General features: G+C 39.4%; 2 protein-coding genes across 3 annotated transcripts; both read right to left on the bottom strand.

The window, feature by feature from the left end:
• Positions 1-35: 35 nt before the first annotated feature.
• On the bottom strand, positions 36-6,849 carry LOC109959598 (palmitoyltransferase ZDHHC2-like). 2 transcript variants are annotated; one of them, XM_020599100.1, is made up of 14 exons: positions 6,706-6,720; positions 6,146-6,190; positions 5,371-5,397; positions 5,132-5,226; positions 4,901-5,021; positions 4,267-4,336; positions 3,593-3,625; positions 3,288-3,408; positions 2,545-2,677; positions 2,333-2,459; positions 2,016-2,102; positions 1,853-1,932; positions 1,667-1,713; positions 38-1,590 (listed from the first exon to the last, which is right to left on the bottom strand). In XM_020599100.1, exons 4-13 carry the CDS (start codon positions 5,189-5,191, stop codon positions 1,670-1,672), a joined length of 876 nt encoding a protein of 291 aa, XP_020454756.1. In that variant the 5' UTR covers positions 5,192-5,226; positions 5,371-5,397; positions 6,146-6,190; positions 6,706-6,720; the 3' UTR covers positions 38-1,590; positions 1,667-1,669. The 2 variants fall into 2 exon arrangements, with proteins under 2 accessions (XP_020454755.1, XP_020454756.1); XM_020599099.1 differs by lacking the exon at positions 6,146-6,190 and having other exon boundaries at positions 36-1,590; positions 6,706-6,849.
• Positions 6,850-7,874: 1,025 nt separating this feature from the next.
• On the bottom strand, positions 7,875-13,392 carry LOC109959544 (choline-phosphate cytidylyltransferase B-like). Its single transcript, XM_020598995.1, has 8 exons — positions 12,659-13,392; positions 11,296-11,395; positions 9,787-9,903; positions 9,478-9,629; positions 9,295-9,373; positions 9,055-9,197; positions 8,784-8,972; positions 7,875-8,118 (listed from the first exon to the last, which is right to left on the bottom strand). The coding sequence occupies exons 1-8, from the start codon at positions 12,734-12,736 to the stop codon at positions 7,879-7,881; spliced, it is 1,098 nt and encodes a 365-aa protein (XP_020454651.1). The 5' UTR covers positions 12,737-13,392; the 3' UTR covers positions 7,875-7,878.
• Between the last annotated feature and the right edge of the window lie 395 nt (positions 13,393-13,787).

The raw sequence follows: 13,787 nt of genomic DNA on the forward strand, positions 1-13,787 counted from the left end.
ATTGGAATCTGGACAAATAGGAACACAAGGAATGCAGTCTCATCTCTTTGTCAAATTTTTGTAAAACGTTCCAAATTAGTCAATCACTGTTTAAAATAATCACACCTTGTAGCTTTTGTTACATTTATTGTTACAGAACAGTCAAACTTGCCCTGCCTGAATAATTTTCAATAAAAAAAGTCTAAACTACAAGTTCAGTCAAAATGTTAGTCTTTAAACCACTGAGTACAGTGACATGGGTTACCACTCAGCCAGTACCATGTACACACTTTCACGTACCGATACTCAGACATACTTCACACTGTGCATCATTGCCACCAAGAGTGTAATATAACCAAACAGCAGCTGGGAGTACAGAGAGAGGCATTTATGATGCCACTTCTTCACCACTGGTATATAAAAGTCCACCTTATCATCTTCTCTGGTTTAGGCTCAAGGACAGAGTGTTGCGACATTATCTTTTAATGGTCTTCACTGTGGTGACATTTTGTGTACTTTGCTTTCCAAACTTTCAAATACATCTTATCACACTGAAAAATCAAATGGAAGGAAGACGTGTTTAATCATAAATTCTTCAAATTCATTCAAATTAAAAGTGAAACATTAAAAAAAGAAATGTACTGTAGCAAAAGTCTAAAAACATTCTGTGACCTTATAAGGACAACAGGACCATCTACTGTAAACCTTTAGAAATAAATAAACAAACAAACAAGCCATTATGATAAAATCAAGACATTGAAAGAATTACAATTAATTTATAAAAGCTTGAACACAACTAAATTACAAATATTTACAGTACAATGAAAAACTTATTGTAACTTTAACTGTAGTTAAAAGATTTCATCCTCACATTTATATAAAAAAATGAAAATAAAAAAAGTAAACACAAGGTTCTTTTAATCTGTTCAGTGTTGTAGACTAAAGTTGACCCTACTGGTCTTAATAATTGCACTGTGCCTGGAATTAAAAACAGAACAAACATCCTGCATGCACACTATTGACTGTGTTGAAATGTGTCCCCATTTTGTCCAGGTTTGGTGGCTTCCACTGCTCCACATTCACAACCAGATCTGAAGCTTGGTTATTAGTGCTTGGTTAATACTGACAGATGATTCTCTAGCTGATATGTATAATGTAATTAATCCATACAGGTGAGCAGACAGTGTAGACAGACAGTGGGGAAAAGAGCAGTCTTCAGAGTTCTTCAGATGTGAGAGTAACAAACATATGAACATTTCTATTGCGTAGCTAACACACTCAATAAGCTCCAGTGTTATAATACCATCAAAGTATCTCTTTGCAAGTACCTTGCTGGTTTGTTGCTTTCAATTATTTGAATGTCTTTGGCTCAAAACAAAGACAAAACCTCTCTATGACCTGGTGAAGTCTATGAGGTAACTGTGCAGTCTTTGTTGACACAATAATATTGCTGCGGTGCTAGCTAGGTGAACGATGGTCCATTTAAAGTACAAACAAAAGCACGTGGCTCGAGGCTGCACTGTGAAATTCAAAAGGAAGGTGGAGGATGGCTCCTGTGTGGGTGCTGATGCTCCTGCTTTAAGGCACCATAATAGCATGTTACTGATGTGCCTGCAACAACAAAGTACTAATAAACACAAGAGGAGGAACAAGGCAGCAAAACTTGACAGCATTCACGTGCACATACCTGCTATGGCTCACTCTCCATTGTCACAGAGACCGTCTGGCCTCCATCTGAAAGGAGACAGGTCACAAGAGATGTTTCAGGAACAGTTAAGGGTTGCTGTAAGAGGGGAAAAGTCCCACAAACAGCTCTTTGCATATACACCATGACGACAAATAACTGAAATGAGGGAAGGTGTCAGCAACACACCAATTTTCCCTTTGCTGTTGTCCACTGTGTGTTGTATGCTGTTACTGAGCACAGAAGTGTCGGTCTCCCCTTCAGCGGTGCTGTAATTACACAACAGAAGTCAACACCAAGCCAAACTGAAAAACATTTTGAATATTTGGAAGCAAAATAAAAACATACTAGCCTTTTCCCATTCTGCTGCAGGACACTGTTTGTTTGTTCAGGATCTACGTGTATCAATCTGGTAAGAAAGGACTGTCCATCTCCCAGACTGATTAAATATAGATTTAAAAAAAGCATTACTAAACATGTTAGAATTGGACTGATTAAGGGTTAACTGTGCATTTTGAGACTACATTTTCTTATCAATTCAAACAGCTTCAACATTAATGACACAGGGTGTTTGTAAGTCTGCTAATAAGCCTTAAGCACAGTGTAGACAAGGAGCAATGTGCCCATTTTTTCGTTCCTCGATTGATAACTGCAGCTTATTAGACTCACCTTGAGAAAACAGGGACAAACCAGTACTTTGCTTGATCTCCAAACACCTCAGCCATATTTCTGCTAAAGCCCAGAGAAAATCCATTTTTATCTGGACCATTTGAGAAGACAGGAGCCCTAAAGGCCTCTGAAAAGAACAGAAAGCTAGTGATGCCTTTCACAAGGAAATCAACAGTAGAATCAAATTACATACTGCATCTATTTATACTTACCTATAGTGGTCCTGTTCTTTCCTACGAGCCACAGATGGTAGCCGAGAAGTGACAGAATGCTAATAAAGAACAGGGCCGCCACGAAAAACAGAAACAAGATGTGGAATTTGGCCGGTGTGTCGGCCAGCTCGTTCTTCAGAGGTGTGGGAAAAAAACAAAACAAAAGAACAAAAATGTTGTTTGTCATCTTTATCTAACTGGCTGTAGTAAAGTAGTAGAGTGGAAAAGTAAATGTGATTTTGTTGCCTCAGTACAACAGCTCCTTTGCACAGGACAGATTAAGTCATGGGAAGCACCATCCATTAAAGGTCAGATTATTTTATTAATAGTATTTTTTACTTTAACACAATACTTCACTGTTGACGACATGACAGGAGCCAGTGTCTCACACAGAGTAGCATGCTCTGATACGTGATCACATGACACCTGTGCACCACAGTGACACTTCTGTAAACTGATCGGCTGATATGTTTTGACGCAGTCACATGCCTCACAACAGCACTTCACTTTTAAACAGATTTTAAAAACAAATAATGTTTGTCCTGGGCCATAATGGTGATATTTCTAAGTATAAAAGAAAGTATGTTAATGGTTTTCAACCCAAGGCCACCGACTGCCAAGAGGAACATAAAAAATCCTACAGCCATCTTCAGTAAACTGCAGTCAGAGCAAGCACTCACACCCGAGGAGACACACATTTAAAAATAATAATAAAAATAACAAGAGGGCATCTCTGTACTTACAGTCCAGAATTTGATGAAATATTGGACGACTGTAGCACAAAGGACTGCACAGTAGAGTGAGGCGTAGCCCAAGAACAGGATAAAGAACTTGTAGTTGGAGAATCCAACACAGTTATTCACCCTGACAGAAAACATGCAGAAACACGAGACAAAGCGTGAAATGTTTACGCTGACAATTTCAGAATAAACCACATCACTGGTTAAAGTGATTAACACTACAGTAGTGTTAAATAAGGCGACACAGTAAGCAGATCACGTTGAAATAAAAACCAGCTTAAGTGCATAGTCCAATGAGAACAGCATACCAGGGGCAGTGATGGTCCATTTTCAGCACACAGCTTGAAGAATGAGAATAAGAAAGACATACAAAGTATTAGTGAAATAACCAGTAACCATGACCATTCAATGTCTTATTTCAGCAACACATTTCTATTTTCTCTTCACTGTTATCATAAGCTGCAATTAATGTTTTCTTGGAGCCAGAAATAACGATGCTGGGAGATTTGGAAACATAAAATTGCAGTGAGAATTTCTTTAAACGAATCTGCTCCTTTGGGAAAAACATTTCAGCACATTTGACTCATGTGTGAGCCACATGCTTAGAAGAACAACAACAACATCATTTGTGCACAAGTGAACTCACGCAATTTCCTCAAAAACTGCTCAATCACATCCTCATCTCTCCACTAAGCCCCATCACTCTTGTTGCTCTCCTCCTTTACTGGTCTGTGAGGTGCCAACACTAAATGATGATCACTCAGGGGAGTGAGCGTATTTACAAAACCACATGAATTTGGATCTAGCCATTCTGACAGCGGTCAGAGATTGGATATGAACCTGAACTAGGCCCACATATGATTAGAAAAAAAAAAAATCTGACTGCGTGTTCACACATCCACGAAAAGATCAGATATAAGTCATTTATAAGGGGAATAAATCTGATTTGACTCACTTCAACAGGTTATATGAAATTACTCACATTTCACAGGTTGAGCAGTGATGGCAGCGGTCAGGTTTAATGACCTGGCAGGGGTCACAGTATCGGACAGCTATTTAGAGAAAATGAAGGCAGAATTAGTAAAGTACTCCTGCACAGCTACTGCTTTTTGTCACCCCTGCCCCCACACACAGTAGTCTGACACTATATAAAAACACAGCACCATCACTGTGTTTGTGAGGAAGTCAGTCTCGTCAAATGTCCCTATGAAACCAAGTGAGCCACATGACTGTTGATGAGCCAGGTGAGGCCCGTAGAGACAATGAGCTCAATTAACCCCCTTGATACATGCAGCTCTAGAAACACAAATAATCTTACAGTGTCACAGAGCACATTCTTTTATAAATGTAGAAACAGTGTTGCATTTTTATCCAAAAGGGGAAGATTCAATGAAAGTAAAACGTTTATGCTGCTGTAATTCTATTGCTTAATTAATGTTGTGCATGTGAGTGACAAACATGAACTGAACGAGGAGGAAGTGGCTCTGTGTCCTTCCTTCTTTGCTAGAGGTAACGGTGTCAACAGTACAACAGTTGTCCCTGGTGATCTGCCTTCAGGAAGCTACTTAAAAGCAATCTAACCACAGCCACTTAAGCTGCTGTGGTGAAAGCCTCACCTCCTCCTGCGGTGCGTGTATACACAGGCAAATTCCTCACAACTTTCTTCAGAACCTCTTGCTGCACCTCAGCTCGCTCTTCTCTCTCAAACAGTTCCTTCTCTGCTCTGGGTAGACCAAACTGACAGAAGGAGAAATGACTGCAGTCAGACAATACGTTGGATAGCTGTGCACGATTATGGTTAAATTATTATCTTTCTATCCCAAATCATTTTTCTTCTCTTGGCTTACCATTTTTGAGGGGCTGGCTGGTCTGAACCAGATCGTTTTCCAGTAGGACCATATGAACATGATGAGTGAAATGTGAAAGATTACCAGATAGCTGACTGTTGAGAGAGAAAGATAAGTTTGATTTGCAGCTACACTGGCATTTGACATAATCTATTAATAAAAATGTGAGGGGAACTACATCATGTGGCTTAATAAGTAACGTGAATGGAGAAAATGAACAGTGTGTGGGTATCACTTACTTCGTTCTGCATTATTTGGGATTGTATCTACATAAAGCAAAGAAAATATATTATTAGTGAGCTAGGAATCCATTACTACACATCCCCCACCATGCACACACCACCCTTTTCTCACACCATGTGGCAGCAGCCTGGCACGGCCAGCGGTGACCCACCCATAACAGAGAGCTTTGTTTAAGCTGCAGGGATGTCCCTGTCCTGACCACAGCTGCTACAGACATAACTACAGTGAGTCTACATGCTGATAATGGTAGCATTAGTTCCAGCCTGGAACAAAAGATAAAATCAACCTTCTGTAACTGTGGGGGCAGAGCATGTCATGGCACAAACGATCTATAGCCATCTGCTGAATAATAATACAATACTCATGGCCACTGAACTGCTTTCAGACCTGTTTGTTTAAGTTTACAACACCGACTCGGGCGTATGCTAAATAAATAAGTATGTTTGATGTTTGATTGTGAGACAAAAATAAGAAATCATATCCACTGCTGAATGATGAATGCATTCATTGTAAAACAAGTGATTTAACTGAGAAAATTGACCAGTGTTTCTGCACCTAATTCATTCAGTTACAGGTGAATCTCAGTCAGTCCCTACTGTTTGTTCAACTACTGTTAAAACAACAGTTTAAAATAAATTACGAAATAATCATTGCCCTTTGTAAAATGCCAACGTGTGTTTAATTGAGATAGAAAATATATAGACCTGCTTAACATGTAATGTATGAAAATTAAGGCTAAATATCACAGAAACACGAGAGAGAAAAACATACCGAATTTAAAAGAACTTCTTCAGCAGCTGTGCAGGAAAAAAACAGCTGAGGGGGTTTAAGTCAGCTGACATTAGATAACAGCACCAGGAAATAAACTTAAAACTTAAAAAGTTTGTTCATTTACAATCCACTGCACAGTTTAACAACTGAAATGTCTGAGAAGGTTTCGGCCTTTCACACCTTCTCCCCGTTCAACTGGCTCTTAACTACAGTATATATCTGCTGTTACCTGATGCATTACAATTACCACCAAGTTATTGATTATTAATTCGTAACGGGAAAAGCTAACCACACTCCCAGTCTCACTGAAAAGGGCTTCCCCGTTATATTAACATTATATACCATGCTACCAGGAAGAAATGCGTATGTGAATGATTAAACAATCAGAAATAAAAGGATGTGGAGCTGCAATAAGATAACGTTATGAAGTGTGCAGCCTGGAGGTGATTTAAATATCACTTCAACCAGTTTGTCAAAGTTGGCAACCCTGAAACTGGCAACACCAGCAGATGTCCGCCCCCGCCGTAGCTAAATACTTGCAAATAAGCGAGTGTACTTACAGACACAGAGCTCCACGACATAAGCGTAATAAGACCAACCGACAACCAGGTTAATAAACAGCACAGGTATCCAGTTCAGAGCCCGTTTACAGCACCTCAGCGCGTGAGAGGGCGCCATCTTTAATCGGTGTTGGCTTACGGCGACGTCATAGCCATGGTTTTAAAGGATGAGAATAAACTAGACCCGGACAGTCAACGGGAGCATGCGCAAGAATATTTGTAGTTCTTATGCGTTTGACGTTAAGTGTGTTTTATGTACATTTTAAAGTATATTTTGAATTTTTACAGGCGACATTGTAGCCTACACAGCAGTCTTCTACAGAATCTTCAGATAATAAAACACAACACCTGCTCAAAGTCAATGTCATGTTTTGACTACCAGCCATATCTCAGCTTGCATGTTTACCTGCGTTAAAAGGGCGATTTCAGGTCAAGTGGAGCAGTTTTAGGTACAGTTCAACTAAACTGATGTTATTGTTGTTGTTTTTCTATATAAATTGGTCAACATGGCTACAATTAAGGGGAAAGTTACAGTAGATTACTATTTGGACAGTTACACATTTTTGCTCTTCAGGCTCTATACTTCAGTACTTTCAATTTGAAATAAAATAATGAATACTACATTAAAATGCCATGTCTTGGCTTTAACTCTGGAAGGTTTGCATCAAATTGGAAAGAACTGTAGTATATGTGCATCATTGATGTACATATAATGTCATTGTCATTGAGTCATTGAGTCATTGCTGAGCAGTTGTGTCCCACTCCGCCTAAAATCCTCTGTCCCACTTTATCTAACACAGGCTGCAGCTGATAATGCTTTAAATGCTTTAATGCTTTAAATTAATTTGTCCGAAAATATCTTTTAGCTATGCACAATTATTTTCTGTGCTTTATGACATTAACACTATGAACATAAAGTAGGATTTAAATTGTTGTTTTGATGTCAGCCTTATAAATTCAGTGATTTTATGGAGCTTATGTCAAAAAACTCAGTGTATAACTGCAATAATGGCTTATTTTGGCCACTTGGGGGCAGACGAACTCCACAATAAACCCAAATGTCTGACTGGTAGTGTATTTATTCAGCTACTACACATTTGGAAGAGCAACAAATGACTGCGGGCAAATCACAATAACAATTTTAATGCTCTTTTCAGTAAATAAACAAACAACTCATTGTACATGTCTACTGTAAGAGGAAGCAGCCTTGAGAGATGAGCGGGCCCCTTTTTTAGTTGAGGAGGGTGAGGATGGAGAGGAAGGAGGGGAGAGAGAGGAGGGGGAGGCAGAGGCAGGGGAGGAGTCAGGAGAAATGGAACGTCTTCTGGTGGGACTGCTGCTGGGGGAGCCACGGGGTGACGAGTAGGGGGAGAGGGCCTGGAGCATACGACCACTCCGCTCCTGAATCACATGCTAAACAAGGACAGACAGAAGACGGTTTTACTGTGCTGTGATGCTGTGTGTAATATAATGCTTCAGTGAATTAGTTCGTTCTGAAATGTACTGTGACCTGTCTTTTCTACTCACATTTATCCAACCTGCCATATTTATTTATACACCATTAACCAGCGTGCCTTCACCAGACTGGCTTAAAAACTGTTAAGTTGTCAGTTATATGGTATAATAAAGTTCATTGTATTGTGTAAGAGATTTTGGCACATTGGCCAAACTTCCTGATTGCAATTAAAGTATTTATGTACTATAATAACATATGATGTAACTATCACTTTAGTCATTTTGATTTGAAGGAAAATATCTAAACACAGTGATTATGAGGCAAGATTTGAAGTGAGAGGGCCTTTTCCCCCTATTTTGTCTTGTTTGTTTCATCTGTAGTAAAAGTCAAGTGAAAAACAACACCTTGTGCTTTTACAGGGGATTTACAATATGTGTTGGACTGTTTCTTCTTGGTTATAATATGTGTTGGACTGTTTCTTCTTGGTTATATATTTAATCAAGATTTATCAAACTAATATAAATATAACACTAAACAAGAAACTTTGCCTCAAAATGAAAGGTTCTGTAACTGGCTCACAGTAAGAGGGATTTTTCCTTGAGTAATATAAAAGCAAACTTGCCCAGGCTCCATCTGGTCCAAAAAGCTCCAGGAAGCTGCTAATGAATTCTCGTGACTTCTCTTCCCACTTAAGGATAAGGTCTTGGCTCTTTTCTTCCACTCTGTAGACAAAATGTTTGGATTTTTCCTCCACATTACGGACTGTCTCTTTCATCTTGTCCACCTGGTTCTGGAGCCGGTATTTCTTCTCCTGTCAGAAATAGACAAAGTTTCTGTATTGTGGTAAGTTTCAAAAACTCCAAAAACAGTTTATTAAATATGATTTCTCTTACCTTAATGAATCCAACATTTAGTTCTTGGGCTGTGTAGCCTCTTTGCAAGTTGCGACGGACATAGATGTCGTAGTCTCGGACGATACGAGTGATTAGATCAGATGTGGAGATGCCCTCTGTCCTCTGAGTGGCCACAAACATTCCTGACATGGATGCACAATGCAACACATGTAATTCATTCAAGTGACACAACAAAAGACAGAACTAGAATTCCTTATGTTGGGTCCAAAGTATCTTCACCTGCTTCCTTGATGTGCTTATAGACGTCCTCTGAACCAGCAGAGGTGTAAGGGATATCATCATGGGCCACAAAGTCAATCTATGTGTGTAACATGATAGTATTCAGATTGGTTGAACACCAGCTAGCTTTGACTGTGTGACACTGTATGATACTGTGTGTCCAGTGACTGCATGACCTTTGACCTTATGTTTCTTGAGGAACTCTGTAGTAAGGGTCCAGGGAGCGTCTCGCACCACCTCATCGACATAACGACAGTGCCTCAGGGCTTCGTAGCGTTCGTCTTCTGTCATCACTGTGAAACCCTTTAACTTGTGGGTGAGTTCATCACTGCAAACTAGGTACACAGACACTTACTGTACATGAGATTTCTTACCTTCAATCCGAGACTTTATCAGTAATTAAACTGGAAGATTTACTGAAGATTCTTAGTATTAGCTTTTGCTATGTGTTTTTACTGTAAGTTGCTGAGAGAGGGAGCCAGATTACTTTACCTCCTACTATCAGATAAGTGTTGGGGAACAGATTTTTGGCCTGCATCAGAGCTCTAGCATGTCCCGAATGGAAGAGATCAAAGATCCCATCAGCATAGACTCGCACTGGACGATGAGCTACAAGATAAGAAATCCGAAAACATGTCATACAAAACCCAACTGTAATTTACAGAGAATTCCTGCAATAGTATTTTGAAGCTGATACCAATGTCTAATAGAATAGAATAGAAATCTTTATTGTCATTACACTAATGTCAACAAAATTTATATTGTAAGCTCTCTAGTAGACAACAAAACAAGACGTTATGAAATCTAGAAACTAGAAATAATAAAAACTAAGATGTGTACTAAATATACAGGTGCACTTTTTTAAGTGCCATTGTAGTAAATATACAACCGGACATTATAACAACTAAAACCAGAATTGATAAAAAACTTAAAGCATATATGAATATATATGCAAACTCATAACAGGTGTCACTTGAGTTAAGAGAAGTGGCTTGGTTAAGAAAGAGGAATCATTACCCTGTCTTCTGTGGGTTTAGGGTAAGATTGGTGATCGCTCTGTGATAAAAACTATGTTTGAATCCTGAGCTAGATGCCTTTAATGCCCTGTACTGCCTTTTAGATGGCAGCAGAGAGAACAGGTGCTGGTAGGGGTGGGTTTTGTCTCTCAAGGTTCTCATTGGTTCTGCGGAGGCAGTGAGGTCTGTAAATATCCTCCAGTGAGGACAAGGGGAGACCCATTATTTCCTGTGGAGTCTTTACTACTCTCTGAAGAGACTTCCTGTCTGCAGCTGTGCTATTACTATGCCATGCTGTTATACAGTTAGTACGAAGACTCTCTACAAAGCAGTGATTTAAAAGACAAAAGTAGTTGACTAGGCAGTTTGATTTTTCCAAGTGCCCTTAGGAAATAGAGCTGTTGTTGGGCTTTTATGACCAAGGCGATGCAGTTATTAGTCCGAGTCAGATCGTTCAAAATATGGACTCCCAAGAACTTAAAGTCTGAGGCAGTCTTCACTTTTTTCCCTTCAATGTCCAGAGGTGAGAGATCAGTATGTTGCTCTCTGAAATCTATAACAAGTTCTTTTGTTTTCCTGATATTCAGAGACAGGTTGTTCTCCTTGCTCCAGCTGACCAGGTTAGACACTTTATAGGGTATCTCATCCACATTTGAGATTAATCAGACAATAAGGAACTAAACTTTTTTTATTCGGTTGCTAATATGTCATATGACGTGATACACTTCTGGAGAAAAAGGAACAAGCCCCCAATCAGCCAAATAACCAGACGTTAAACCATGTTTAGCTGATAAGTCACTTTTTACAGCTGATGTCAGCTGAAACCAATATATTGTAGTGATATACTGTATCTCGAGTTAGTAATTCTCATACTAGTCATCCTTTACTCCTAGTTGTCACTGGCCTGGACTGACAGGATGTGAAGATACTCTTAGTACCCTGACACTAATTAGTAATAGAAACAAAGACTAGTGAGAACAGTGACCTGGTGTGCCTCTCCGTGCTTGGGCAATGGTCAGCTTTTCATGGGGGATCTCTGATTCACAACCTGTAGACCTGGCAAAAGCAGCTGGCTCCCTCAGAGCCTGAACACAGGGGTGAGAGAGAGACAGGACAGGAAGTAAACACATTATGTTTGATCAAATGATGTATCTCCAGTTCAGCTTATTTGTTGTTTAAGCCACTTATCCTTTTCGCATCATTGGCAGTAGCATCTGGTGACAGAAAAAGCACAATCTGAACTAGTTGCTATTAAAACAATAAAGGTCAAGTTTTCAGTTTATCTAATCTTCATGTTTGTGGCCCGTGGTAAAAGAAGATGTTACTGGGGGTCATGCTGCATTCAAAACACAATGTACAGCAACAAAGTAAATGCAAAATTTAGAGTTCATGCGATATTATTGGTTTATTTTGATGACAAGGTATTGTGCATTTGCAGGTTGAGGGTCCTCTTTGGATTTGACATTGTTAAAAAAACTGATATAAAACAAATTAAACTTTGATAAAATCTTTCAGGCAGCTGTGAATCATTTCAGCACTCTTAAGTAATGTGTGTCTTGATATGTCATGGACTTTGTGTGGTGTGCAGATACATATCTGATGTGTTGTAGCATACTTTGAACCCTTGTCCTGATTGAAACATCTGGTGATTCCTGTGCTGTGTTTGGAAATGTTCTTCATGGGACTTTGAGAATGGTAATAATTTTGGCACGCTTCAGTGCATATATATTGGTCTGTATTTTTGTATATTGCATATTTTTCTCTTAGACCTTATATTTAGCTATGATTTTACTCTTTATGTCTTCAAGTAAGTCGTCAACATACATGCAGGCCACAAATGTTTCCTTACTGACTGACATAGTTCTTTGACACATTTACAGCACTAAAACCTGATTTTAATATTTCTGCAGTGATTGCATTTAACTTCAAGTGCTTAGAATAATCATGTATTCCTGTACTATATTGCTACTCACCCAGTGATTCGGTTAACTCTCACCTCTCACACACGAGCCAAACAACCACACAGAAAACATTTGCTTTTCTGTTAGGCAAGACAAGTTTATGTATATAGAGTATTTTCATACACAAAGGCAATTGAAAGTGCTTATCACAATGCATGCTGATAGATAAAACATTCAAACGCATAAATAAAATGCTCACATAAAACAATATCAGTTTGTTTCATTCATTGTACTTGTACCTTTGTTCTCATTCCCAGTGTCTTCACTAAATGATATCTAAAAAACAAATATTGCACCACACTCCCCTTTAATTGAGTAAATGATTATCATTTAAAATGTAAGAATAAACACAGTGGTCACGTTTTCTATTGACAGAAGAGGACTTACCCTGCGAGGGCCTCTCTGGTTCTGTGCGGCATGTTGTTGCTGCATGTTGCTGCCTCGGCCTCGTCTCCTTCCAGCCATCTCGGATGTTCTGCTTCACTGCCTGATACTGCCACCACTGCACCCACCTACCACTCCTCTCAGCTGGCTGAACTAGTGCACACAAGTGATTTCGACGCTTGGGAATGTTTTTAAGTATTCATCCAGTTGGCCTACCTAACCCTGATGACTGGATAATGTAGCGAGCAAAGTTCAAGCCACTCTGGTAAAGTTACTCAGGCAGGTTGTTTGCACTGGTCATCAATACTGAGTTTGTGCGAACTTTCACTTTCTCCATGTGGTAACACTGAGACTTAGTAGTAGGATGGCCTATGTAGTGTTACACTGTTAATTTCCATACACTTTATGTAACAGTCCAGCTGGAAACGACTGAGAAGTGCTAATGTTTTGAAACATTTCTCACATTTCCACCAGACTGTGGCTGGAAGGGAACAGAGGTTGCTATTATTGCAACATTTTGTGCAGAGAGAAACCAAATTAGCTATAAAAGAAAGTGCCCAAAGCTTTTACACTGGCAACCTTTGGAACCAAACAGAGGGAAACAAAACATCTTACATCCTAACATTTCACCAAGCCGTCACACCAAGCCAACAGTGCTATGCTGGATGCAAACTGAATTTCTATTCAGGTGAATCTCAACAGCAGTGTCGTTGCAAGCGAGAGCAGACGTCTTTACTGCTCTTCTTGTCTGTTCTACGATTTTTCACATCTTCTACATTTTCAAGTCTTTGAACAAATTCCACAACTTTTAAAATGCCTCCAAGAGGGAAAAGAGATAATAAATGAGATGTGAATGAGGAGGTTGAAGCAGAAGAGGATTATATTTCAGCGGCGCAAGTAACAGAGATGTTGAGTCAGCAGAAGCAGATGTACACCGCACTGTTGAGCCAACAACAAGACAACTTCAAAGGTTTTGTGCAACTACTTATGGAGACAAATAACAAGAGACTCGACGACATGACCAGAGAAATACAGGAGATAAAAACGAGTTTGCAGTTTACCCAGCGAGATGTGGATGTGATTAAAGCAGCCATGGGTGAACAGAAAATACAAACCAAGGAAACAAGGGATG

The sequence above is a fragment of the Monopterus albus genome, unplaced genomic scaffold, assembly GCF_001952655.1.
Source record: "Monopterus albus unplaced genomic scaffold, M_albus_1.0 scaffold39.1, whole genome shotgun sequence".
In the NCBI taxonomy this organism is placed as follows: Eukaryota; Metazoa; Chordata; class Actinopteri; order Synbranchiformes; family Synbranchidae; genus Monopterus; species Monopterus albus.

Excerpts from the sequence above, each read along its gene's own strand:
- LOC109959598 (XM_020599099.1), bottom strand. The coding sequence starts at position 6,823 with ATGGCGCCCTCTCACGCGCTGAGGTGCTGTAAACGGGCTCTGAACTGG. Across the intron at positions 5,398-6,705 it reads TGTCGTGGAGCTCTGTGTCT|ATACAATCCCAAATAATGCA; the intron begins GTAAGTACACTC and ends TGCTTTATGTAG. Across the intron at positions 3,626-4,266 it reads CACTGCTCAACCTGTGAAAT|CTGTGTGCTGAAAATGGACC; the intron begins GTGAGTAATTTC and ends TCATTCTTCAAG.
- LOC109959544 (XM_020598995.1), bottom strand. The coding sequence starts at position 12,736 with ATGGCTGGAAGGAGACGAGGCCGAGGCAGCAACATGCAGCAACAACAT. Across the intron at positions 11,396-12,658 it reads ACCAGAGAGGCCCTCGCAGG|GCTCTGAGGGAGCCAGCTGC; the intron begins GTAAGTCCTCTT and ends CCCTGTGTTCAG. Across the intron at positions 9,374-9,477 it reads AGTTCCTCAAGAAACATAAG|ATTGACTTTGTGGCCCATGA; the intron begins GTCAAAGGTCAT and ends TTACACACATAG.